At 53.8% G+C, this 27,019-nt stretch overlaps 1 protein-coding gene across 2 annotated transcripts in view; it reads left to right on the top strand.

The window, feature by feature from the left end:
• The window catches only part of PPFIA4 (PTPRF interacting protein alpha 4), a 52,725-nt gene that overhangs the window by 9,028 nt on the left and 16,678 nt on the right, over positions 1-27,019 (top strand). Inside the window, exons 2-24 of one of the 2 annotated variants that reach the window (XM_025384903.1) lie at positions 3,057-3,689; positions 8,138-8,239; positions 8,673-8,837; positions 9,121-9,195; positions 9,434-9,523; positions 10,143-10,334; positions 10,610-10,756; positions 11,016-11,150; positions 12,979-13,062; positions 13,335-13,466; positions 13,675-13,737; positions 14,429-14,520; positions 16,517-16,625; positions 18,824-19,032; positions 20,493-20,733; positions 21,188-21,223; positions 21,443-21,576; positions 21,855-22,024; positions 24,258-24,351; positions 24,845-24,926; positions 25,317-25,517; positions 26,242-26,304; positions 26,920-26,946. In XM_025384903.1, coding sequence (XP_025240688.1) covers positions 3,456-3,689; positions 8,138-8,239; positions 8,673-8,837; positions 9,121-9,195; positions 9,434-9,523; positions 10,143-10,334; positions 10,610-10,756; positions 11,016-11,150; positions 12,979-13,062; positions 13,335-13,466; positions 13,675-13,737; positions 14,429-14,520; positions 16,517-16,625; positions 18,824-19,032; positions 20,493-20,733; positions 21,188-21,223; positions 21,443-21,576; positions 21,855-22,024; positions 24,258-24,351; positions 24,845-24,926; positions 25,317-25,517; positions 26,242-26,304; positions 26,920-26,946 — 2,877 coding nt within the window. In that variant the 5' untranslated portion in view covers positions 3,057-3,455. The remainder of the gene's footprint in view (positions 1-3,056; positions 3,690-8,137; positions 8,240-8,672; positions 8,838-9,120; positions 9,196-9,433; positions 9,524-10,142; positions 10,335-10,609; positions 10,757-11,015; positions 11,151-12,978; positions 13,063-13,334; positions 13,467-13,674; positions 13,738-14,428; positions 14,521-16,516; positions 16,626-18,823; positions 19,033-20,492; positions 20,734-21,187; positions 21,224-21,442; positions 21,577-21,854; positions 22,025-24,257; positions 24,352-24,844; positions 24,927-25,316; positions 25,518-26,241; positions 26,305-26,919; positions 26,947-27,019) is intronic. The other variant, XM_025384911.1, reaches the window with a different exon arrangement.

Below are 27,019 nucleotides of genomic sequence, written 5' to 3'. Positions count from 1 at the left end.
TTTCACAGCCTGCCCACACTCCTCCCCGGCAAAGCCCCTTGCAAATGCTTGCTTTGGGGACTGGCAGCTTTCGCCTCTGAATCAGGACCTGTGAGTGTTACTTAGAAATTGTGCGGGAGTTGAGGAGGCTTCTGTTAGGCCGAGATGATAATTGCGCTATTTAAAGATGGCCCTGGAGCCAGAAGGAGCCGGAAGGAGCCAGATGCCCCATGTGGCTGTCCTGGGGCCCCCTTCTGCTCACTGTGCCTGTGCAGCGGACAGGACAGGGGCAGGAGGTCCTGGACAGTTATCTCAGGGGCATCTGCCTGGCAGTCCTCTCTGGGCTATCTCCAGACCAACTCTACATGATGCCATTTGGCCAGGGGAGGTGGAGTTGCTCCCTGGCACCTGGTTTAGAGAGAGGCCAGGAAGGGGCTAGTGAGAAGAGAAGCAACCAAAGCCAGCTTCTCAGTTGCTAAAATGACCAGGAGGATTTGGGGAGGCCAGGTTGTACCAGATAGCCAGTACCTCACAGTGGGCAGCCCGAGGTTCTGTTCTGCCTTCCTGAGAACTTCTCCAGTCCCTTTCCTGTAAGAAGCTTTAAAAACTCCACCCACAGGCGGCCAGCACTAAGGTAATTCACACTTCCATGCAATCACAGGGTGCTTTCTACTCTTCATTTACGGCCTAGCCATGAGCTCATCCCTCTAAGGTAGGCAAAACCAGGGTTGTGGGTTTTGTCTTATAGCCAAAGCCTCAGTAGGTGGTAACAAGCCTGAGGTCACCCAGCTGGTCTGTGGCAGGACTGTACCCTAGTCTCCTGAGTCCCTGCTCTGGGCTTCTTCCTATATGCTACGCTGCAGGCTGCCTGGGGATCTGCTGGGCTGGGGTCATTCCTGGGGTACCTAAACTCCTTCCTGGCACACTACAGTCTTCTCCAAAGTTAGTCTTTGCCACAAGGGGCCACTTCCCCAGCCTAGTCTTCTCTTTTGGCCTCTCATGGCATCTTGGTGTGTGTGGAGGGGTGGGGGAATATGGGGGGAGGGGGCAGTGTGCCTGGATGTGGATGAACTTGGGGAGGTAGGCTGGGGCCATATGGCCTTTCAGTCTCAGGGCTGGAGCATTCAGGGTGGAGGGGCCTGGGCATGGTGGATGGGAGAATTGGGGGAACGGCTGTTTTCAGCCTCAGGGAGACAGCAGCTCTGGACAGACTGGGGCAGTAGCCCCTCCTCTCCACTCACAGCTGCTCTGAGGGGCAGGGAGGTGTGAGTAGGCTGCCCTGGGAGCAGCAGTGTTGGGGAAAGGAGGGGGCAGACCAAGCTTCTACTTTTTACTTCTGTAGCCTTCTGGGACCCTGCCCTCCACAGTGGCCATCTGGTTTGGGAAGGATCCCCTTGACCAGAGTTTGTGTCCAGTTTCTATGTCCAGTTTCTATGCATGGGAGTGTGTATGTGGCCATGTGTGTATCTGTTCTAGGTCTCTGTGTTTCTGTCTCAGTGCGTGTGTGTGTGCATGCCCACATGCCTGCTTGCACTTCTGAGCCCCCCTGGGAAGGGCTGTGAGTGTGAGCTCTGAATTTTCAAGCTGGTGCACTAACTTTCCTTGGATCTAGACCCCGTGTTGCTCCCCAGTCTCCCTCTTCCTTTCCCCTATTTCTGCCTGGAGCATTAGTACTCTGGGGAGGGGGTCCAGGTAGGAGAGGCCAGCCGTTCCCCTGTTGGGTTCAGTCCTGCCACAGGCCTGTGCAGTGTCTGACCTCTCACCTCACACTGGATCCTGATGCTTCCTGTCCACCCTGACCCTCCTAGTCTGCCTGTTCTTCTCACCCTGAGGGTGGACAGAAGGCTTTCCTAGCGTCTCCCATAAGATAAAAGAGAAGGAAAGGAGGGAAAACGTCATTTTTGGGCCACCTCCAGTGTGCCCATTGCTGTGCTGGGGGCTTCACACCCCTTCTCTCCTTCTACTGGGGCCTCTGAAGACAGTCCTCCCTGAAAAACGACTCAGGTGGTAGCTTTCTAATGTGGACAGGGAGGTTGGAATCTGATTGTAGGCAGAGAAATCCCCAGCTGCACGTGGCCTTTCTCGTTACTTCCGCGTTATTTCATCGCTGGCTTCCGTTGCTCTGACCATTGGGCCCCTGTGCCAGGCTCAGCGTATCAGCAGAGCCAGGTTGCGCACATGCTAACTGACCTCGCTGGTGGGTTCTGCGGTGTCAGCAATGGGTAATGATGCCGAGGGAGCAGATTCTCAGCCATGATAGGGGCCACACTGTAGCCCCACCCTAGGAGAGTGGCACCCCGCACCTCTACATCACCCCTGGGTTCCTTTCCATCATTCAGTCCCTGCCAGAGGTAGGAGGCTGTGAACTCAGAATCCAAGCCTGCTGTCTGCCAGGCCTGTGTGCTGTCCTCCTTGGCAGGTTTTGGAAGTGGGGAATGACTTGAGCCAGAGCCTCCTCCCTGAATTATGGGCAATGCAGCAGGTCAGGGCTCTCTGCCTGCCCCAGTACCCAGTCTGTGCCTCTGCAAACCCTTAGCCATGTTGTGCCAGTGTCCAGGGCAGGAACTACTCTGCCCCTGTTTCCTGTGACCCCAAGAGGTCCAGCCTTTAGGACTCACAGCCACTCCCACTGAGAGTCCTTTCTACCCATTTGCATTTGCTTGGTTGACTTAAGTGATGGGGAAAATGTTGGGGGTGGCACAGAGACCCTATTTCCTCCCCTCCCACCCCCAGGTCTCAGGAGGACTCTGGGCATTCTGCCGGCTGCTCCCCTGCCACTGACCGAATCATTTCTATATTTGGCCAGTGAGCCACGTGGGTAGGGGAACCACTGCCACTGCGGCTGCACTTCTGACAGCTGTGGAGAGCAGGGGGAGGCAGAGGCTGGGCAGTAGGCATGTGCATTCCTTGGGAGAACTAAGGAGGTGCCATCAGAGTGAGTAAGCCTGGAAAAGGGGCATGCGCCAGCACTTCCCTCTCCTCCACTTTCTAGTTCAGGTCCTGTCTCCTCTGCTCCACCCCCTCCCCGATGCCCTTCTCTACCCAGTTGGTACTCATAGCAGTCTCTTTTCCCACAGACACACTGCCCTCCAGAAACGATGGGTGTCGCTAGATCCAGCTGGGACTCTGCCAGCCTCAGGCGCTCAGTCTAAGAGAAGGGCCATCTTCCAGCCCTGCTCTCCCTGCCTGTCATGGCCACATTCGGCTGCTGTCTGCATGTCTGGGGACACAGGGCACCCAGCCCCAGCCCTGAGAAGTTAAGCCAGGCCTTCTGGCTCAGTTCCACAGGGGCACTCCAGACCCCAGGCCCCTTTCAGAGCAAAAGCAACTGATGCTATGGGAGAAGCCCCTGCCCACCTGTCCACTCACCTGGCACTGCCCACTCTGAGACCCATGCACTGGGTTCCCCTGGAGGTGCCAACCCTGTGAGTCCCTCCCTGTCCCCTGACGCTGAGAAGGCCCTGCCCTCCCCCACCATGTGTGAGGTGATGCCCACAATCAATGAGGGGGACCCCCTGGGGCCCCCTCATGGCGCCGATGCTGACGCCAACTTTGAGCAGCTGATGGTGAACATGCTGGATGAGCGGGAGAAGTTGCTGGAATCTCTTCGGGAGAGTCAGGAGACCTTGGCGGCCACGCAGAGCCGGCTCCAGGATGCCCTACATGAGCGGGACCAGCTCCAGCGCCACCTTAACTCTGCCCTCCCCCAGGTAAGGCCCTAAGGCCTGCGTCTCCCTTAACCCCTTTCCCTCCCCTAGCCCTGCTAGATCCACTGGGCCCTCAGCTCATCTGCATCTATTTGCATATCAACAATTGGAATTAACCAAGCATTTACTCTCCTTCCTCTCTCTACTTGAATTCTTTCCCTGTCACTTCCAAGCTCCTCAGTCTGGAATTGGTTTCCCCTGGAGAAATGGATGGAATTTGATGTGGGTAGAAAAACGCAACCATAGGTGCCAGCTGCAGTGAGCCCAAGCGGCCAGTAGGTGGCACCCTAGACTGGAAAGAAACCTCCTCCCTGCCTACTTCTCTCCAGTGCCTTGTTCTTGGAGGTGGCGGGTGGGGAATCACAGACAGTAGAGACGGGTGAAGCCTTAGAGATCATCTCATCCATCTCCATTACTGCATAGATGAAAAAAGCAAGAGATATCACATGGAAGATGATGGGCAGAGCTGAGTCTAGCGGCCGGATGTCTTGACATCCTGTCTCGCACTCCTCAACAGCACAGCCACTAGCTGTCCTGTAGTCTCGTGTACTGTGTCCTTTCTGTGGACCAGGCACTTTGTAAGGATTCTCCCACTAAATTCTTATAACCCTGAAGTTGGTGCTATTACCACCATCGTCCTATTGTACAAATCACGGAACTAAAGCTCGGGGAGATGAGTAAGTTGTTCGTGGCCATCCAGGTAGTGTGTGGTGGAGGTGGGAACTGAGCCTGGGGCTAAGTGCCTGGAGAGGCCAAGTTTCTCACCACCGCACCTATTTCTCCCTCACTGCATTGGCCTGGGAGCTCCCTTCTGATGCCTGCTTATCACCCACTTGGTAGATATTCTAGGCATGGCACATGCTCTGGGGATGCAGGAGGGAGTGGGAGCCTAGAAGGTTTGGTTCTTGGGCTGTTTAGCTTCTGCTTGTCAAAGAAACTGTGAATTCTGCCTAATAACCAGGCCCAGAAAGGGCTGGGGGTTGTGTGTCTGTGAGACAGTGCTCACACTGACTGTGGGAGCATCCAGCCCTCTCCGCCCCTCGTATGAGCAGAGAGATGGGTATTGGAAGCCAGCTCTGGACACGTGGCATAGCCTACCCTGACCCAGTGGGGATGCTGCTGGGGTTGGGGAAGCAGCCCTGAGGAGCCGAAGAGCTCAAGCCTCAGTGCCAGGCCCTTGCCGGTGTGTGGGGAAGAGTACCAGGGCTGGGCCTGGGTGGGTGAGTTTCTTACGCAAAAGTGATGCTTAGTGGACAAGAATATGGAGCCCTGGTGAAGCAGCCAGGTGGGCAGGTGGGGCCCTCCTCTTTCACTGTGCACGAGGCTCTGAACTTGCCCTAGAGTGAATGAACTAGTTCCTGCCCCCAAGGAGCTCATAGACTAGGAAGGAGACATACAACCCATGTGACCGGAGAGAATGCAGAGGAAGATAAGAGAGGCCCAAAAGGGTTATTAAGCACAGTATCAGTGATAAAAATAACTGCCTTTGATGGGCTTGGGCTAAGTGCTTTCTATACATTGGCTCATTTGACTCTCATACCAGCACCTGGAGGGAGGACTGTTACCTCTGTCTTACAGATCAGAGAATGCGGCTCAGAGAGGTTAGGTAACTTGTTCAAGGTCATGCAGCTAACAGGGGCAGAGCTGAGATTTGATCCCAGGCCTACTCGACTTCCCACACTGAAGTGTCATGACGGCAGGGGTTGTGTCTTTCTTGTCACTATATCCCCAGTGACCCGCACAGGACCTGGTATGTGATAGGTGCTCACAAATATTTGTGGTTGAATGATGGGCTCCCAAGTTGGTGTTCTTGACCACTCCTCCAAATGGCTTTCTGGAGAGGGAGAGAGCCTCCCCATGGGGAGTCTGGACAGCTCCCAGCAAGGCTTTATCCTTTGAGATGGGCTTTGAAGGATGATTACAATTTCATCAGGTGGTGACAGAGGTTTTCTAGGGGGAGGGAGTCCACTGAGCCAAGATGTGATATTAGGAAGGCACACCGGTGTTTAGAAACAGCAGGTGAGGCTGGGCGTGGTGGCTCACACCTGGAATCCCAGCATTTTGGGAGACAGAGGCGGACACATCATGATGTCAGGAGATCTGAGACCATCCTGGCTAACACAGTGAAACCTCGTCTCTACTAAGAAGAAAAAAAAAAAAAAAAAAAAAAATTAGCCGGGCCTAGTGGCAGGTGCCTGTAGTCCCAGCTACTCAGGAGGCTGAGGCAGGAGAATGGCATGAACCTGGGAGGTGGAGCTTGCAGTGAGCCGAGATCGTGCCACTGCACTCCAGTCTGGGTGACAGAGCAAGACTCTGTCTCAAAAAAAAAAGAAAAAAAATGGAGAAACAGCAGGTGATCCAGGTTGACTGGGTCTTAGGGAATATGGAAATGACATGAGAGAGAAGTTTGAAAACCAGGATAAGAAGTTTGTATTTGTAGGTTGGGTGCACTTTGTAATCCCAGCACTTTGGGAGGCTGAGGTAGATTGCTTGAGGTCAGGAGTTCAAGACCAGCCTGGACAATGTGACAAAACCTCATCTCTACAAAAAAACCAAAAATTAGCTGGGCATGGTGGCAAATGCCTGTGGTCCCAGCTACTCGTGAGGCTGAGGTGGGAGGATCACCTGAGCCCAGGCTGCAGTGAGTTGAAATTGAGCCACTGCACTCCAGCCTGGGTGACAGAGGAAACCCTGTCTCCTGTGTTTGTAGACAGCATTGTGCTTTGGGAGATTTGTAGGTAGCAGTGTGCCAGATAGGTTAGAGGTGGGAGGGAGGGTACAGATATCCTGTGGTGAGGGAGATAAGACAGCTGCTGAGCTTGAGGCCAGGAGGGGGGTAGCACCAGCCTTTTGGTGGTGGTGTCATGGTGTAGGGCTAGGTGGCAGGCTGTCAAGCCCTGTCTCTGGGTACAAGCATGTGTACTTGAGTGTGTGTGCCTGTGAAAGTGTGACTGTGTTTGTGCATAAGCTGAGGGATGAGGCATCATCAGGCCTGGGCTTCTGGAGTGTGAGATGCTTGACCTTGACCACCTTTGGCCATGGCCCTGATAGAAAGGCAGTAATTGAGTAATAATGTCAGAGGCTCATGGTTTCTCATGCTCTGGCATCTCTTGTCCCTTGTCGCCTCCCACAACCCTTCTAGCCCCTTTTGCCCTGTCTGGAGTGATGAGAGGGGATTGGGAGTTCTTCCTTTGGTCACCAATGCTTGGTGTGTGAGGGAGGCTTCAGGTTAGGACAGGGGTGAGGCCTGTTGCATTGCTCTTTGACCTCGGACATCCACAGAGTTTGGGCCACTCATTTGAAAACCTCCCTGCAAGGAGGTGATGTTTAGCTAAACAGGATATGATGAGCCTGGAATGTGGGAGCAGTCTGTCACCCCAGTATGCTTGTCCTGATGTGGGAGGGTAGGCTGACAGTGTGGAAATGGATCCCTCTAGAAATGATACTTGGTACATAGATATTTGGTAAAGCCAGGGCAAGTGCCTTGGCATTGGGAGCTGGGACACAGCCCTTGCTTGGTTGAGCAGGGCTCCTAGAAAGCCTGACTGGGCAGGTCTGCATGCTCTCTTGCTCCTATGTAGGTAGGTCCTTTGATCTGCTTATTTCACCAACTACTTACAGTTTGCAAAGCCCTGGGATAGGGCTGGAAGAGCTCCCTGAGTCACTCATGCAGACATTATCTTCAAAACCTCTTTCTCTTCCCCCTGATTTATTTATTTGAGATGGAGGCTCACCCTGTTGCCCAGGCTGGAGTGCAGTGGTGCTCACTGCAACCTCCGCTTCCCGGGTTCAAGTGATTCTCCTGCCTCAGCCTCTGGAGTAGCTGGGATTACAGATGTGCGCCACCACGCCTGGCCAATTTTTGTATTTTTAGTTGAGACAGGGTTTCACCATGTTGGCCAGGCTGGTCTCGAACTCCTGACCTCAGGTGATCTGCCTGGCTCAGCCTCCCAAAGTGTTGGGATTACAAGTATGAGCCACTGTGCCGGGCCTTCTCTTTCCTCTTTCATATCCATCAGTTTCTGTTTGGACTTTACTCCACCAAACCAGAAGCGAAACTCCCCTCCATCAGTTTCTAAAATAAAATGTCATTGAATTCCTGGAGAAATGGAAATGCCAAGTGGGAGGGAGGATGTGATCTGGTCATATTGGTAGCTGGATGGGGAAGGGTCTGCAGAGCAGACTCAGTGACTTTCTCACTCTTGTGTACAACTCTGTTCCCTTGGATTCTAACACATGGAATGCATGGAGGACCCAGAGATGTGGACCCCTCTGGAGGAAGCACATGCTAGCTACAGGTTTACTGACCTGCAGTGTGGATGGATTGGGATTTTGTGGGGGAGGTAGTGGAAGTAGGGGATGGGTGAGAGGATCCCATCGCTGACTTGCACGTGCAAGGCACTGCTTTGGGGGTGAATCCCCAAGCACTGAGGGGCCTTGGGGGTTTTCAGGAATTTGCCACCTTAACCCGGGAGCTGAGCATGTGTCGGGAACAGCTTCTAGAGCGGGAGGAAGAGATATCAGAGTTGAAAGCAGAACGGAATAACACACGGGTAAGTGGGGATGACCTTGTTTGTTTGTGTGTGTGTGTGCGTGTGTGTGTGCATGTATGGGGGTGTGTTGTGAACACCTTGACCAAGAGAGCAGGCAAGAGTGGGGCCAGGCACAGTCCTAGCTCAAGCCCCATCCTTCCCTCCTCCTGTTTCTCATCCTGGGGTGAGAGTACCTCATTTAACCAACAGTGCTGGGCTCTTCACCTGTAGTTGCTGGTTCACAGAAAGCTCAGGGTGCTGGGGAGAGGCCGGGGCAGCCAGCTTGGGTAGTATCAGCTGGGGCAGCAGCTCTGTGCCCATTTGGAAGTATTTCAGTGTTTTCACAGTGGGATGGCTGTACTCATGTCTGTTTGAGGACCACGTGGACCCTGCTTGTAGCCCCTGGGGCACATGCTTACAGCCCTCCCTCTCACCCTCCCTTGCTCCCTGCCAGCTGCTTCTGGAACATCTGGAGTGCCTGGTGTCCCGCCATGAACGGTCACTGCGGATGACTGTGGTGAAGCGCCAGGCCCAGTCACCTTCGGGAGTCTCCAGTGAGGTGGAGGTGCTGAAGGCCCTCAAGTCACTGTTTGAGCACCACAAGGCCCTGGATGAGAAGGTGCCCACCTGCCTGCCAGCCCCCACATCCAGCTAGGCTGCCCTGGAGCCTCCCATGTATCCCTTCTCTGAGATTTCTGCAGCTGGTATTTAGGGAATACTGGCTCCCTCCAAACATTGTCTTAACTTCAAGGTCCTCCTTTTAGGCTCCCTCCTGCAAATGTGCCTCTTAGTAGGCCCTTCACTGCCCTTGTGCTCGGTGATGGTAGACCAAGCCCAGGCTCTTCCAGCCTGACTCAAGTGGGGTCCCCCTTTCTTCCTCCATCTCCCCTTACCTCGAGCAGGTGCGAGAGCGGCTCCGGGCAGCGCTGGAGCGAGTCACCACCTTGGAGGAGCAGCTGGCAGGTGCCCACCAGCAGGTAAGCTGCCTGCTCACTCTCTGCAGCTCCTGGAAGTCCAGGCTGGTTCACCCCTGTGCCCTATTCTGTTTCTCATCGGATTTCTCCCTGCCATGGCTGGAAGCTGCTAGGCAAGGCTAGGCTCAGCACCTCTTTATAGGAGACACTTTTTAACTAAATCAGGGGCTGTGGAAGGGTCTGGAATGTATGGGAGGTTCTCTTCTCTTTGACTCATTGCCCTGGGACCTGTGCCCTACAGGTGTCTGCCCTGCAGCAGGGGGCAGGGGTGCTGGATGGAGCGGCAGAAGAGGAGGGGACTATGGAGCTGGGGCCAAAACGCCTGTGGAAGGTAGGTCATGGGGAACTGTGTGGCCGGGATCATGTGTTCCCCAAGGTGGGAGGTTGGAGGCCCCGCCCTGCCTTAGTTCAGTAGACCAACTGCTTGAATTAAATTTGGGGCTTTCTCCAATATTTCCCCTTCTCCTTTCTTCTTCTCCCTACCCCGTTTGCAATGAAATCTGTAGATTTTTATTTTAGTGCCCAACACATGCTGGGCACATTGTACGCTTGAATCTACTTGAGTTGTTAGTAGATTTGTGTGACTTGTGTTAGTATTTTTGTGTGACATTTGACTTGTGTGGCAGCATCAGGCAAGATTCCTTCTCTCTCTGAGCCTTTGTTTCCCCAGTCATGCCCCTTTCTGGGTTACAAGAGGCTGGCATAACAGATAAAACTAGAAACTTGTTTTTCAAGAGAGACACAGGATAGCAATGTGTTTAGTCATTGTCAGGAGTGACCTCCTGGGGCCCAGAGGGAGGCAGTTGTAGCCAGAGGAGTGCTGTGATGTTGGGGACAGAGCTGTGACCTGCTCTGGGTGTGCTGTTCCTCCTCCCATCCCCTGGGATAGGGGAGTGGGGTGGGTGGGATGCTCCTGTGACTCACAGAGCTCTCTGTCCCTATCCCTGGAGGAGGATGCGGGCCGGGTGGAGGAGCTGCAGGAGCTCCTGGAGAAGCAGAACTTTGAGTTGAGCCAGGCCCGGGAGCGACTGGTCACCCTGACAGCAACCGTGACTGAACTCGAGGAGGACCTGGGCACGGCCCGCCGGGACCTCATCAAGTCGGAGGAGCTGAGCAGCAAGCATCAGCGGGACCTCCGGGAGGTGTGTGAAGGCGAAAGCCTGCTCCATGACCTCATTGTGGAGGGTGTGGAGGGAGAGCCAGGCAAGGGCTCTGGGGCATGAGACTGAACACCTGCCTACTTGCCTTGCTCCATTGTGGGGGGCAGTCATGGAAAGGGTGGGCCAAGGCCAGAAACTGACAGGGGAGTGTAGCTCATGCCCCTTAATGGGTTCCAGTCAGCCAGGTATGGGTGGGGAGGCATAGACAGGGGCAGGGAAAGGCTGGTGACCGTCCCTCTCTTCCCGTCTTCTCCCAGGCTCTGGCCCAGAAGGAGGACATGGAAGAGCGGATTACTACACTGGAGAAGCGCTACCTGGCTGCTCAGCGTGAGGCAACATCCATCCATGACCTCAATGACAAGCTGGAGAATGAGTTGGCCAACAAGGAGTCCCTGCACCGCCAGGTACCTCCTCGGGGTGTGGTGGGCATAGGCATTGTACTTAGCCCTGGAGGTGTCCTCGTGAACCTACTGGTGGTAGCTGAGGAGCCCCTGGGGTCCTACAGGTCACCCTTTGAAAGGGGGAGTCAGGCATCTCGGGTAGCCAACAACCAAGATTGTCCCTTGCTGCTTCTGACCTGTCATCTACTCTCTGCTGAGGCTGGGGTGGGGGTGGGGGCTTCAGAGCTCCCTTTTGAATCACTTCACCGCCCCCACATGCTAGTGTGAGGAGAAGGCCCGACACCTGCAGGAGCTGCTGGAGGTGGCAGAGCAGAAGCTGCAGCAGACGATGCGCAAGGCAGAGACGCTGCCAGAGGTGGAGGCTGAGCTGGCCCAGAGAATTGCAGCCCTCACCAAGGCAAGTGGGCCAGGGGCCTGGGATCTGCCTCTGTCCTCCATGTTCTGAGCTCTCAGGGAGCCAGGCAGGGAAGGGAGTGCGCAGGAGGCGCACTGGGCCAGGAGCCAGAAAACTGCTTCCCGCCGTGTGATTCCAGGGAGCACACTGCCTTGTGCCTGTCAGTTGGAAGAGTAATCCCTGTCCTCATCACTCTGCAGGGATGTGACAATCTCATAAGAAGGGGTATAAAAGTACTTGAAGGAGAAGAAACTATGTTGATGCAAAGTGTTTTTTTTTTAAAACCTCTACACCGTTGTGGTGAATACTTTCTTTCACTTGGGGCTGGAGTAGAAAGATTAGGAATTTCATCTCTGGAAGGATGAAACCCTAGAAGAGATATGGTATATATATCCCTGAAGGGGAAAGGGGTGAGAGTTAGGTTGAGTACATCTTTCATTGCCAAATTGAAGCTTCTAGATCTAGGGACTGCTCCTGGTTGTTTGAAGCCTGCAGTTTTAGGATGAAGAAAAGATAATATAATTTTATTTAATGGATACTTCATGAAGTAGTAATTCCTGAGAGGTATGCTGACTGAAAACATAATAGGTTCCGGAAGAGTCAGGTAAATGCATGGATGTAGACATGCAGGGGTTAATCAAAATAATTTAGGAGTGTTTTCAGCTGGTTAGTCTCATATGGGATCTTCGAACCTGTGGCGAGAAGGAAACCGGTGTTTAGGAAGCACCAGGCACAGTGCTCAGAAGGGAGAGGCTGGCCGGCCAGTGTGCAGCTCAGCTGCTTCGAGGACAGAACCCGCAGCCTGGCTGTGTCCCAGCAGACCCAGGACCAAGACTGCTTCTGCCACTGACTGTCTCTGCGACCTGGGAAAAGTCATCCCCTCCCTTAACTGGGCCTCAGTGTCCTTACCACTATGGTGGAGTTAGACGGGATGGTCTTGGAGGTCTTTCCAGCCTCGAGGAACAAAGGATTGGGTTGAAATCACAGCAGAGGATGTTATGTGTGGGCTGCTTAGCAGTCAGCTTTAGTATCTCCCAAAGCTGACATGGAGGCCTGGGCTGAAATGATTAATACAGTCAAGTGAGTCATCGCAGGAGGAGTTTAAAGAAGGATTTCCTGACTGTAAGAGATGTGGCTCTCTAGAATATCTTGCCAGCAGAGACAGTAGGGTCTCCATCTCTGGACTCCCATAACTGGAAAGGGAGATTACTACACCTGGGCTGGTTTAACAGCAGAGCTGGAACCATGCAAGGCTAACATTTGTTGAGTGCTTACTATGTTCTCAGTGTTCGCCTTGGATTATTTCATTTAGTCTTCGTGATGGTCCAGTGGGCTTGGGTGCTATTATTACCCACATTTTACAGTTGTGGAAACGAAGGCACATAGAGGTTTGGTAACTTGCGCAAGGTCACACAGATGGTAAGAGGGAGCCAGGATTTGAACCCAGGCAGTGTGGCATGAGTCCATGCTCTTCAGTGTGGTTCTATCCATCTGGAGGCATAGAGGTTTATGGTAGCTCATGCTTTCAAGTGGAGCTTTTTCTGGAAGCATGGGGATTATTTACAGTCTCTTGAACTGCTAGCTCCAGGATGTTTTAGGGCTAGGCCTGAGTGAGGAGGAGGCAGGGGAGACCTGGCAGGTATTGAAGTACCTGGGAAGAAAGGCAATGGGGATGGTGGTCCTGCTCCAAGTTGATAAGTGGAGGCTGAACTTCATTGATACCGGGGGCCATGATCCCCAGGGCCACCCTGGCACCAGGGTGCAGGGGATATGGGGCCTGAGCAGGAGGAACAGAGATCTGCGGGCTGCACCGACCCATCCCTGCCCCTAGGCTGAAGAACGGCATGGCAACATTGAGGAGCACCTGCGGCAGCTGGAGGGACAGCTGGAGGAGAAGAACCAGGAGCTGGCACGGGTGAGGGCACCCGGCTGGGCCCTCAGGTCCCCTCCTTCCCCCAGGACAGGCTCCCAGGGCGGTCTGTGGAAGGCGCATGGAGGAAGGGCCTGGCCAGGGACACAGTCACAGAGAGTGGGAGGAGGCTGGCAGGGGAGGGGGGAGGTGGTCAGGAGAGTGGAGAGAGGGGCTGCCAGAGGATGAGAAGAGGCCAGGGGAGGGAGTCGAACCCCAGTGGGAAAAGGTGGTCCTCCCTGGGAGGGTGGCCTGGTGCGAGGCAGGTGGCTGTGCAGGTGCGCCAGCGGGAAAAGATGAACGAGGACCACAACAAGCGGCTGTCGGACACAGTGGACCGGCTGCTCAGCGAGTCCAACGAGCGTCTACAACTCCACCTGAAGGAGCGCATGGCAGCCCTGGAGGAGAAGGTGCCTGGAGGGGCGGGGTTGGGATGTGAGAGGTTAGTGCTGGGTGTGGCGGGGGATGGGGGGAGGCGGGACTGCGATGGGCGCAGGCAGGATCTCACTGGGGTGGGTAGCCAGCCTGGAGAGGAGGGACTGAGACTGCACACCCGGAGGCTCAGGTCTGGATTGGGAGAGGAAGGCAGGGGCCTGGCTCACGGCTGCTCTCCCCCAGAACACGTTGATCCAGGAGTTGGAGAGCTCCCAGCGGCAGATTGAGGAGCAGCACCACCACAAGGTACCCGGCTGAGGCCAGCCCTGCCCAGCCTGGGAGGGCCGGGTTGCAGGGAGGAAAGGACACCCTGCTTTTAACGCTGCTGCTCTGATACCCGGCAGTGTTAGTGCCTATGTTAGTGCACTACATACATTATTCCATGATTTCTTATTAGAGCCCATCATAGTAGGTGCATCACTGCCCACAGGTAAAGAAGAAACTGAGGCCAGAAGCGTAGGGCAGAGGTGGACAGCAGAGAGGCAGGGCCTAGTGAGGGGCTCCACTGCAGGATTTGGAGGGAGCTTCAAACCCTGGTGCAGCCAGAGCCTGGTGATTCTGGGAGGATTTGCCTCTGTCCTGGCTTTGGCAGTGTCTGTGAGGTCTGAGAGGGCGCTGGGGCCCTCTTGCTGCCCAGCCTCATCTGCTGTGCGTTTGTGCAGTAGTGAGGCATCAGGAGGCCTAGGCTAGTAGAGCTCTCCCCAGACAGACCCCCTCCTGGCCCTGCCCCTCTGCCCATCCTTCCACTCACTCTCCGGTTGGACCTCTTCTCTTTTGGTGTCATCTGTGGGCCTGGCTTGGGGCCCCTGGCTTTGGACTTTGCAATAAATTCTTCAGCATCTCCCCAACTCTGCTGTCCTCTTTGTCCCTCTCTGACTCCCACCCTCCCTCTCTGCCCCTCCCTGGCCCCCACCCCCACCCGGGTCTGCTGGCACAGGGCCGCCTGTCTGAAGAGATTGAGAAGCTGCGCCAAGAGGTGGACCAGCTGAAGGGCCGAGGGGGCCCGTTTGTGGATGGCGTGCACTCCAGGTACTGCAGCGCCGGAGGTTGGGCATGCCAGGATGGGGTCCTGTCGGACCCTGCGGAAGGAGACTTCCTTCCAACAAAAGACTGCCCAGGACCTCAGGGTCCTCCTCCTGTTCAGGGTGGGACACTGAGGCTCAGAGAACTTGGTCAAAGTCACCCAGCTTACTTGGGCAGTTTGGGAGGGAACACCTGTCCTCCGAGGGCTGCTGAGAGGCGAGTCATCAGACAGTCAGTGCTCTGTCCCTGCTGTGGTAGGACATAGGCCATGGTTTCTGCTTCCTTGACAGAGGGCACACCCCTGAGAGAGGCCTGCACATCCCTTGCTTAGCCCTGTCCCACAAGGCCCACTGGTAGGGAGGGCCACTCATTCCAGTTCTCTTGAGAGTCAAGGACCACCCAAGTTCAGGCAGCAGGCAGAAAGGCAGCAGGAGAGATTGGAATGAAGCATCAGAAACTTCCTTACTGGAAGTTGAGATGCCGTGGCGATCCTACGGTCTTGGCATCCCTTTTCTTGAAACCATTGTAAGAGAGGGAGCTTACCTCCTAATGCTTGAATTAGGCCCATGTTTAGGGAACCTCTGGATTTTCCCCCACATTTTGTGGAGCAATAGGTATTGAACTCAGACCTCGAGCCTGTCCTCAGTACCCAGGCCAGAGAGGTGGGGTGAAGACAGAGGAGACTGAAGTGGATGGTGCCACTCAAGGTTCGTGGCTCTTGGCTGTTTTCTCTCCAAACCAAAGTCTCTTAGATCAGAACCCTTGCCGTTCCCTTTGATCATGTGCTTGCTCTATCAGGGAAATGGGATGAACTACCGTGAAGAAAGGTTAATGGAAATACGCATATGGATGTGTGTGGAGGGGCAGTGCTTGAAATAGGGAAGGGGATGTTGAGCTTGAAGAAGAGAAGCCTGCGGGTGTCTGGGTTGGGAGAGACTTTTAAGTACCATCTCCATGTTCACCAGGAATTATTGTATATGGGTATGAAGAGAAGCAGAGGATGGAGACAGGTAACAGTAGTTGGGATTTCTCCTACTTCTCCCATCCTGACCAGAAGAGACAACCCCTCAATTAGTAAAATATGGCCAACAGTACACCAAGCCATTTGCCACTGCTTGGCTTTTTTTTTAATGGTTGGGAATGCTTGGGTTCAACTATAGAATCATTGGATACATCATGGAATTGGGGCTGAGTTGCAGGGAGAAAAGGGGAATATGCAGGAACTTCCCTCTCCATCCAGCGACCTCATATAGTCTGTATAGACACTGTGTCCCTTCATTCTGGACTCCCTCAAGGGTTCCAAGTAGAAAGGCACAGGAAAGAAGTATCACTGGGGAGGCTTTCAGATATTCCAGGGGATTGTTGCTTGGGTTCTAAAATCTCAGGGTTGGAATAGACTCTTGGGGCAGTCAAAGTATTTTCTCTAGCTTGTGTTTCTGACAGTGTCAGGGCCTCCTAAAGCTTCCTAGGCATAAGGGTATGCCTGGCTTGAATTTTAACCAGGGACTTGGTCCAGATTATGGGGAGACCCAAGGAAAAGTGCTGGATAGAAGACCAAAAAACAAACACCCTCAGAGTGAAAAGGGCCTGTACACATCATCCCTTCCAACCTCTCCCAGTGCCTGGAGCCCTCCTGCGCCATGTGTTTCAGATGGCCAGAGAGCCTCTGCTCGAATACCTCTTTGATGGGGAGCTCAACTTTTTAAAAGCCACCAGTTACATCATAAGCCAACCCTTGCCATTAGAAGATCTTTCTTATGCCAGATGGAAAGCCACTCTCTGGAGCTTTCTCCCCTGGCTCATTCTGACCCCTGGAGCACCAGGGCATACGTCTACTCTTTTGCTTACATGGCAGCCTTTCAGACATTTATGACAGCTCCGTGTCCTGCTAAGATGTCTCTTCTCTGAGCTGAAGATCCCTTGACTCTTTGGGCCCACTGGGTGTGAGCCGGGGCTCTCAGTCCTCAGCACCTGTCTTTTCTCTCCCCCATCACCGCTCAAGGTCGCACATGGGCAGTGCAGCAGACGTGCGGTTCTCCCTGGGCACAACCACACACGCACCCCCAGGCGTGCATCGCCGCTACTCGGCATTGAGGGAAGAGTCTGCCAAGGTGAGGGGGTGGAGGGATCTCCTCAGGGAGTTTGGGGTCAATTCGGCCGCGTGCCTGGCTCCAGTTACGCAGACGGCTGGTGTGTGGGGCAAATCCTTCCCCTTCCCTCCCCTGTGTCAACGACAGCTGCAGCCCTGGGGTTGAGGCCATCGTCAGCTGCAACAGCTGTGCCCCCCCCCTTGCCTTGGCCTCCTGGTGGGCAAGAGGTGGGGGCTGGCAGGCAGCCAACAGTCCCTGAGGCCCCACTGAAGTGTGTGTGCGTGTGCCTGGGCGTGCAGGCGTGTGTATCTGGTGGTTGGGCGTGGGGGCCGGGGGGATGCTTCATGGGTAAGATGGAATTGGCAAACTTTCTGGAACAAAAGCTGTGGTTCATGGGGGAGGTGAGGGAGGGATGACAGGTTAACTGGCCCTTGGGATGGCACCTGGAGTTTTCGGAGAAGCAGCTGTGCGTTCGTGCTGTCTGAGTCTGCCTAGGGAGATTAGGGGAGAATGAGGAAAGATATGGGGCAGAAAAATGCCGAGTTCGATCTTTTGGGAAAGTGCAATTATTCGTCATGTTCTGTCCTGAGTCCAGGTCCTCTAAATATCATTTAGAGCACTGGGGCATTAGAAGATACAGATGGAGAAAGAGGGAACTCCTAGTCTCAGGGGAAGATTCATTCTGCTCTTAAGAAACTGCTAGTCTGATGGGGGAGTCACAATCTGAAGGCGCCTCTTTTTCTTTCTCCCCTGACTTCTTTACTCTTTCTGTTTATAAGAACATAGCAGCTGTCCAGGAGCTGAGAGGCTGCAGGAGCCTTGAGGGGGAGCTAGGAGGCTTGGGTCTTAGAGGATGGGTGTTAGAGTACCTTTCTGTCCCTGGCCCCCTTTCTTCCTTCTCTGCTCTTCTGGCTCTCCCAGCCCAGTTCTCTGCCCTCCCCTCTTCTGGGCCTTTGCCTGCTGGATAGGTGTGTAGGATGATTTCAGAGAAGCTGCCACCTCTCGGGGTTGGCCGGACTGTCCTGTGATGAGCTGAAACTCTGCAGAATGTCTAGTCAGGCCTGCTTGGCCTTTCTGGCTCCCTAAGTGTAGTCAGCCTTTGAGTTTGTGTGAATGGAAAGTGATAGCTTTTATATAGTGCTTGCTTTGTGCCAGGCACTGTGCTAAGGGCTTTACATGTATTTTCCTCATTTGATCCTCACAGCTATCTATAAGGTAAGTACCTTACCATCCCCATTTTACAAATGAAGAAACTGAGGTACAGAGAGGTTAAACAATTTTCCTGTGGTTGCACAACTAGTATTTGGTGGAGCTAAGATTCACAGCAAAGCAGTCTGTGTCTGGACTCTCTTCTTAACAGTTAGAGCAGTATTTCTTTTTTTTTTTTGAAACGCGCCCAGGCTGGAGTACAGTGGCCGGATCTCAGCTCACTGCAAGCTCCGCCTCTCGGGTTTACACCATTCTCCTGCCTCAGCCTCCTGAGTAGCTGGGACTACAGGCGCCCGCCACCTCACCTGGCTAGTTTTTTGTATCTTTTAGTAGAGATGGGGTTTCACCGTGTTCGCCAGGATGGTCTCGATCTCCTGACCTCGTGATCCGCCCATCTCGGCCTCCCAGAGTGCTGGGATTACAGGCTTGAGCCACCGCGCCCGGCCAGGAGCAGTATTTCTTAGAATATAATGTGCAAACAAATCACCCAGGGGTCAGCCGGGCGTGGTGGCTCACGCCTGTAATCCCAGCACTTTGGGAGGCCCAGGTGGGCAGTGTGCCTGAGCTCAGGAGTTCGTGACCAACTTGGGCAACATGGTGAAACCCCATCTCTACTAAAACACAAAAAATTAGCTGGGCATGGTAGCATGGTGGCATGTGCCTGTAATCCCAGCTACTCAGGAGTTTGAGGCAGGAGAATTGCTTGAACCCGGGAGGCGGAGGTTGCAGTGAGCCGAGATCGAGATCGCGAAACTGCACTCCAGCCTGGGTGACAGAGCAAGACTCCATCTCAAGAAACAGACAAACAAAAACAAAAAACAAAAAACCACCCAGGGGTCTTGTTAAAATGCAGAAGTTGAATTGGTAGGTCTGGTGGTATGGCCTGAGATTCTGCATTTCCAACAAGCTCCAAGGAGATGCCAGTGCTGCTGGGTAGAGGTAGGGAGGGTCCTGCTCTGCAGTTATCTGGGTGTCTTATTACGACTCCTTTACCCTCCTCCTTTGCTAAGGACTGGGAGACTTCTCCGTTGCCTGGGATGCTGGCCCCGGCAGCCGCCCCTGCCTTTGACAGTGACCCTGAGATCTCCGACGCAGATGAGGATGAGCCAGGGGGTCTGGTGGGCTCTGCGGACATTGTCTCCCCCAGCGGCCACTCAGATGCCCAGACCCTGGCCATGATGCTGCAGGAGCAGCTGGATGCCATCAATGAGGAAATCAGGTTAGGGCACAGCTGGAGGGCTTGGGGAGTGCCTTGAAGGGCAGGGGGGCCCTTTGTGTTGGAAAAATCCTATATGGGTTTGCTCACCTCTTACACCTGCAACTTAGAATACCACAATTCAGGGACCCTCTGTGGGTCATCAGGCCCGCTGGCCCAGTGCCGGAGTGAGAGGAGCAGGGCCTCAGTGGACTTCTCAGGCTTCACCTCCCCTCTCAGGGCTTGCGATGTGGCTGGGCTCAGGAGGATGCACGCTGTGTTCCTGCAACCCTGCAGCTGATCATAACCACTAAGAGTGTAGCTCCTGCTTACTGAGGCCAGCTCAGGGTGAGAGCTTTGTAAATGTCACTGTCTATCTTATCACAGTCCCTGAGGTAGGCAGCATGATCCCTGTTTTACAGACAAGGGAACAGAAACTCAGAGAGGTTAAGTGACTTGCCCAAAGTCACACAGAAGTGACACAGCCAGGATTCAAACTCAAGTCTGAACTTGGTCCACTGCACCATGCTTCCTGTCCCTAATGAGGCATCAAACGGAAACAGTGACAGGGAAAGTTGTGAAAACTTTCATTCTATCGTGCCTTTTTAATGAGTTTATTAATGTTGATGACACACAGCAGGGCAATATCTGAGCTGAAGTGTATCAGAGCTTTATAAGCTGTACAGGATATCCAGTTCAATGGTTCAGTGTATTGCACAGACCAGTTACAAAGAACACACACACACACACACACACACGCACACACACACACACAGAGAGAAAGGTACAAACATAAGACCACCAGCTTTTTATTTTGCAAAGTAAAACATTAATTATAAGGACTGTCTATTATCACAATCATTTTGCAAAAGAAAGGACATTTTAACATTCCTGAAGTAAGAAAGACATACTCAGAATAAAGGCAAGTCCTTCTTTGTGAAAGGGAGTGGGCATCTTTACTGGAGTGTGTGTGAGTGTGTGCATGTGTATGTGCGTGCACTCGTTGCTCAGTGCCTCCCAGGCACACACGTGCACCATTTTCATTATTTCTCTCATTTTTCTGTGACACAGGGAAAACCCCAGCGGGGTCAGCATCATTTAAAAGTCCTACACTTGGAAACTGCTGACTTATACCACTTCAGACATTGCATATGTTGGGAAACTGAGGCACAGAGAGCAAAATACCTGACTCAAGGCCACCCCTGTACTTAGGGGTAGGTCAAGAATTCTGATTTTCAGGATGGTTTATGTTCCACTAACCAAACTGCCTCCTTCCCCAGCAGCTGCTTTTGTTAAACGGAGGGAGCAGGCAAGCTAACAAGAAGGAGACATATTTCTAAGCTCCAGCGGGACAGACAAAGCCTGCCTGCCAGGCCTTGTGTACACTGCATGTAGTCCTCGGTGGCGAGTGCAGGCATCGGCCCGTGCTGCCTCCTGGTCCTGGCTGGGTCTCATGGTGAGGTCTGGTTTTGCCTCCCTTCCAGGATGATTCAGGAAGAGAAGGAGTCCACGGAGCTCCGGGCGGAGGAGATTGAGACACGTGTGACCAGTGGCAGCATGGAGGCCCTAAACCTGAAGCAGCTGCGCAAGCGCGGTTCCATCCCCACCTCTCTGACAGCCCTGTCCCTGGCCAGCGCGTCCCCACCACTCAGCGGCCGCTCTACACCTAAGCTCACCTCCCGCAGTGCTGCCCAGGACCTGGACCGAATGGGGGTCATGACCCTGGTGAGAGGCAGCTGAGGAGCAGGCCTGGCGTCACTGGGCCCTGCACCGGGGGAGGTTTTAAGGGATGGTAGGACTCATGTGCTCTCAGCTGGGCCTGCCGTCGTCTTCCCATGATGTGTGCAGACCCCGACATGTCAGGCCACCAACCTGTCCTGGGTTTGAGAAGGGCCTAGGTCATATCTTCTTTGCCGTCTTCCTTGGACAAGCCCAGACTGCTAAAGAAACTCACCCACTGCCCTCACCTCTTCCTTTCTTCCAGAAAAATAAGCCCTGGCTTGTTTTTCTAGGCTAGCTTTTTTTTTTTTTTTTTTCTCTCTCTGGTATGATATTCTTTCTGGGCCTGTGTGAGGCATTGAATCCTATCTTCTCATCCTAAGACTACTGGGCTCCCCTGGGGTTGGCTCTAGGGCACGGAGATGGTAAGTCCAAGCTTACCCATCCCTCTCTCTTGCAGCCCAGTGACTTAAGAAAGCATAGGAGGAAGCTGCTGGTGAGTGCTGCCTGATGGCCCAGGTACTAATGGGTTCACTGCTCCCATGCCCTTTCCTTTCGGCTTCCTCCCCCAGGGCCCTTCAGTCTGAGTCTGAACTCAGAGAGGCACCCAGGGCCTCCCCACCGCATTTCTCCACGCTCCTCCACCTCTTCTGGGCTGGGTAGACAGGCCCGAGATCTCTCCCTCTATCCCCTGACGGCTCCACTGTCTGTTCAGTCGCCAGTGTCTCGGGAAGAGAACCGAGAGGATAAAGCCACCATAAAATGTGAGACTTCTCCTCCTTCCTCACCCAGGACGCTGCGGCTAGAGAAGCTTGGCCACCCAGCCCTGAGCCAGGAAGAAGGCAAGAGGTAAGTGGAGCAGACCCTACCTCCAGTCTCTCCATCCGCAGGGTCCTCTCCTCCCCTCCTCTGCCTCTGCAGGGACCGCATCTCCCCTGTCCCAGTTTCCTGAATGTCTTACTTCTCTTTGAAACACCATCAGGGAAGGGAGTTCCTGTGTCTCCCTTGCCCCCATCCCAGTTCTGACACTTAATAGAAGTTCTTCCTGAGGTCTAACTTCCATCTTTCCTGCTGTCACTTAAGTATGTTTCCTCTTATTCTGTCCCCTTCTGGCTGTCACCCTGTAGTGCCTTGGAGGATCAGGGCAGCAACCCCAGCAGCAGCAACAGCAGCAGCCAGGACTCCCTGCACAAGGGCGCCAAGCGCAAGGGCATCAAGTCTTCCATTGGCCGCCTGTTTGGGAAGAAGGAGAAGGGCAGGCTGATCCAGCTGAGTCGGGATGGAGCCACAGGCCATGGTCTCTGTCCCCTTCCTAACGGAGGTCTGGGCGGGCATTGGGGCATCAGAAGCAGGAAGGTGTACTTGGACTGGCCTTCTCTGCCTGCATCCCAGGGACCAGTTGGGGGAAGCCCCAGGCAGGTGACCTCAGATCCGCAGAAGCAGTTTTCAGTTAGAGCTATTCATGGTGGAGTGGACTGCCTTATGAGGGGGTAAGCTTCTGCCTCTACAAGTGTCAGGAAGTGGCTAGATGGCTTTATTTGGCATGCTGTGGAAAGGTCTCCTGTACTGAGTGAAAGATTGGGCGTCTGGGGTTTCTTTCAATTTGGAGATTTTCTGATGTACTGTGCTCGGGACCTTCTGGAGAAATCTCTTGGTTGTTTCTTTAGAAGAGTCAGTTCTTGATTAGAACTTATTTCTGGGTACATCTGGCCTCTGGGACTCAAAATGTGGTAACACCTAGTTATAGCTTTGTAGACATTAAATTCAAGGAAGCTCTTAGGCAAGCGTGACATTGTTATCACCTCTATGATAGTATAAAGGTCTAGTACATACTTGGCATGTGGTGAGTACACAATAAATGTTAGCTTTCATCTGCCCCCTCTCTTCTATTTCTTCTTTTCTCTTTTCTTTCCTGTTCCTCTACCTTTTCTTTCTGTTTCCTATTCAGCCATTTGTTCCACAAACATTTATTGAGTAACTACTGTATGTCTTAGTAACAGGTGCTGACCAACAGTTCATTCCTTCAAGGAGTTCAGTGTCTAATGAAAAGGAAGAAGTAAAGAGACAATTCCAGAACAATCGATTGATAGAAATGTGCCCAGGGTGCTTGTGGGACTCAGAATTCGGCTATGGAATGATGGGGACAACAGGGGTGGCCTCCTTTGGTAGCGACATCTGAGCTAAAGTGTGAAGGCCACATAGGAATTAGCTGAGCCAAGGAGAGGTCTGTGTGTGGAGGAAGGGGGTGGTCTGGGAAAGGCAAAGGTTTGTGGGTGTGAGAGGTTGGTATGTACTTATGCCTGTTCAAAGTTGAGAAGAAGGAGGGTGGGAAGAGTGGGGAGATGGGACTGGACAGCTAGGCTGGGGCCAGCTGTAAGGGCCTTGCAGCATCTGTTTTAGTTTAAAAGTTCCCCTGAGGCAGTGGGAGCATTGATGAATTTTGTGCAGGGGAGGAACTCATCAACTAGAATAAATGAACCTTTGGACCCCAATGCATAATTAGACCTTTCTGCACCTCAGGAAGATGTGAATCAGAAGATAGCTAGCTGGCTGAGGAGGAGGAGGAGGAGGGAGAGCATGAGAGAAGGAGGTCAGAGAAAGAGGAAGGAGAAAGAGGAATTCGCTGAGACGGGGAGAGGTCTGTGTGTGAAGGAAAGGGGTGATCTGGGAACAGGGAGGAGGAACATGGCCACGTCTGCTCACAATATGGGAGTGTCAGCCCAGAGAATGAAGTCCAGCTCCTTTCCCCAGTCCACAGGGGTGAGGGGAGTTGTGGAGCTGGCCACAGACAGGGGAAGCTGAAAGGTTTGATCAGGGGAAGAAGCATTTTGGGTGAAACCTTATGATTTCCGACGCTCTCCACACCATGCTGGCACCTAAAACTGAGACAGCACCTCAGATTCGTTTCTGGGTTACCCACACTTGTTGCATACTGTGTACTGTGTGGGGGTGACCAGGGCTTAAAAGAATTCTAAGATTCTGCCTCTGGCCATGAATTCTGTAGGGTTCTAGCATCAATTCAAGGAAATATTTAATAGAAGACAGAACTCTGCATGTTCCCCTTTATGGTTTTGTGCAAGTGAATGCACCCAGAGAAGGAGGCCCAGAGATGCAGCTCTCAGTGTGTGGATTTCCCCACCCCTGACCCAAGCCAGGGTCATCCTTCTCTCTGAGCCTTGTAGCCCACTTGTGTTTGGGGCTCTGCGTTTCCTTTGCACCTTGGCTTGGAGGAAGGACAGGTTCTGTCTAGGATTCTAGGGTGGGATAACTTGGGTCCATCTGGCTGGAAAACACCCCCAAGGCTGAGGCTCCCAGGGAGACTCTGAACTAGGGATGACCTGCTTGATGCCATTCTCTGAGACTGCCTGGATGCAGGGACACTGAGCAGAAGCTCCAGGAATAATGGTCCCGTCAGGCCATGGGTTGTCCTTTGCTGAGGAGCCTCCTGCTGCTTCTGTTCCCCACCCCTGATCCAGGCAAGGGAGGAGAGGCAGAGGGGTTGGCTGATACACGCATCTCTTTCCTTGTAGTTCTGCTAACAGACTCCGAGTTCAGTATGCAGGAGCCTATGGTGCCTGCCAAGCTGGGGACCCAGGCAGAGAAGGACCGGCGGCTAAAGAAGAAGTAAGAGCCACAGGCCAGATTCTGCCAGGATGGGGCCCAGCCCCCTACGCACTTCCCTTCCCCTGGGCTGCTGTGAAACTGAGCTCAGGGACCCAGACCCCAGCAAGGCCCTTCCTGAACTGAGTTGGCCTGGTCCATATGGGCACAGCAGGGCTGGGAGGAGGTTCTTAGGATAAGCCTAGGGAGAAGGAGGCAAGGGGGTTATGGGAGAGTGACCTGGGTCCTGTGGGTCTCTGGCAGGGCAGATTGAAATCTAAGTCAATGTCAGGTCACATGCAAACAGAGAGCTCCTCGCCCTCTGGGGGTGGAGAGGTGTTCCTGCCCCATTTCTTGTCATACTTCTTCAGAAGAAGGAAGAGCAGAGCAGAGGAAGTCCAGGGTGGGGAGCAAGGGTTGTGGGTGTCCAGCTCTTGCACAGCCCAGTGGTTCCTGGAGCAAGAACAGTTAAGAGACAAGGAAGAACTAGTGAGTCTGTTGTTCCTCTTCCTATAAGACACCAGCTGCTTGAAGATGCCCGCAGGAAAGGAATGCCCTTTGCCCAGTGGGATGGTCCTACTGTGGTCTCCTGGTTGGAGGTAAGCCTGAGCAAAGGGAGTCCACTCAGGGGTCTGGAGGGAAGGATGTTTGGGGTAGGCAGAGGAGTGATGTCCTAGAACTTTTACAGTGTGTTTCTTCCCTGCCAAGTGCACATGTGCCATACCTAGCATTTAGCCCCCCTCCCCCACCCCAACACACACACATACCAGTCAGAGGACAGAGTTGATGCTACTTTTAATCTGTAAAATGAGAGAGTGAGGATTTGAGGACTTCCACATTCCTAAGGTCTGCATTTGCTATTCGAGTCAGTGGATGAGGCCTGGCCCTTGAGTCAGTGGATGAGGCCTGGCCCTTGCCCCTTGCTATTGCCAAACTCTTGATGGTAGGGCCCAGGCCTTGAATTACCTCCCTGTGCCCGCTGTCTGCAGCTCTGGGTGGGGATGCCTGCCTGGTACGTGGCAGCCTGCCGGGCCAACGTCAAGAGTGGTGCCATCATGTCCGCTCTGTCGGACACAGAGATCCAGCGGGAGATCGGCATCAGCAATGCCCTGCACCGGCTCAAGCTCCGCCTGGCCATTCAGGAGATGGTGTCACTGACCAGCCCCTCTGCCCCGCCCACCTCCAGGACTGTGAGTGGCCCTTCCTTTGCCCAGGACATTTTCAGAGGTTCTGGAACAGAGTTTGCAAGGTCTCCTGTTGGGCTTTGGGAAGATGGCAGCATTGAGCCCCGCCCCTTCCTTCCCATCCTCACAAAGGGCTCTCCCTGCTCTTCAGGAGGATATGACGTTGATGCTAGGAGGATCCCAGCAGCCTTGGTTCCCTGCCTCTCACATACCACCCCTGGGGCTCCATCTCCCCATCCCTACTCTGCCAAAATTTCCAGGTCTCTGGGCAGTTTCCAGGATGGGCTTTCTGGGGTTTTATATGGTTGCCAGGTTGGGGGAAACAAAGGGAAGAGGGCATTTGTGAATATTGTCTTGGTCCTCTAACCTCAATCAACACAAGGATGCAGACTGTTTCGCCGCCCCTGGGGTGGAATCTTTCATTACTGGCCATCTCCATGATTGGGTCAGCCCCATTCCAGGTCAGCACTGTGCATTCTTACTCATCCGGGAAACATTTATCGCGCACTTCCTGTGTGCCAGGAACTGTGCTAAGCATCGTGGATATGATGATAACAGAGATGTGGCTTCTGCTGTCCACTTGCTCAGAGCTAGGCAGTGTGCAAGCTGTGGGCTGGGCCCATTGGAGGACTCGGGGAGGGAGCTTTGTCCTTGTCCTTTGGGCTCCCAGCCTGATGGGGATCCTGGGAACCCACACCCAGGACCAGCTGGGTTTCCTCTCTGCCTACAGTCTTCTGGGAATGTCTGGGTCACCCATGAAGAGATGGAAACTCTGGAAACATCTACTAAAACAGTGAGTCTGGCCCTTGGCCTTTGGCCCTGGGCCTGGGGTTGGGACTGATGACTCCCACAAGGATGAGGGAAAGGCTGTGGGCAGTCAGAGTGGGCTGCCATCGATCTCATGTGAGGTTGGTATCCCTGAGGTGTGATCTGCTCTTAGGGTGGAGGGTTGCCGGGAGAGGGGTGAGGCTGGGAGCAGTTTGTATGTGTGTGGTCCTTCCCAGGAGGTCACAAGCTTGCCCTGGGCCGCTGGTGTACTGCAGTGGAGGAGAGTTGGGCTGGGGAGGGCTTTGCCCTGCTATGGACTTGAGCCACAGGGTCTCTGCCTTTGTGCTTCCTCCCTGGTGGAGGAATGGGGAGTGTTGGGAGAGCTGCGCATCTTGCCTGGCTCCCAGTCAAGCCTGGGAGGTGTGTGTTTTTGCCACACACACATTTGCCCTGCCTCACCGCAAACATGGGTACACACACCAACCTTGTGTTCTCTCTTAACCATCCCGACAGGCTTTCCCCAGTCACCCAGCCAGATACTGGGACATCTTTTTCCTCTCCTTGATGGGGTCTAGGGTAGAGCTGATAGGTTTCTTGACTTTGCCTGTTTCCCCTAACACGCTGCACTTGTTCCTGCTAGGACAGTGAGGAGGGCAGCTGGGCTCAGGTAAGACTCCCTCCCCTGTCTAGAACCAGCTCCCAAAACTTCCAGACAATGTTCTTCCAGTAGGTTCTCTCCC

Source organism: Theropithecus gelada, chromosome 1 (genome assembly GCF_003255815.1).
Source record: "Theropithecus gelada isolate Dixy chromosome 1, Tgel_1.0, whole genome shotgun sequence".
Lineage (NCBI taxonomy): Eukaryota > Metazoa > Chordata > Mammalia > Primates > Cercopithecidae > Theropithecus > Theropithecus gelada.
Note: the sequence above shows the minus strand (reverse complement) of the source record. Positions and strands in the feature narration are given on the sequence as shown.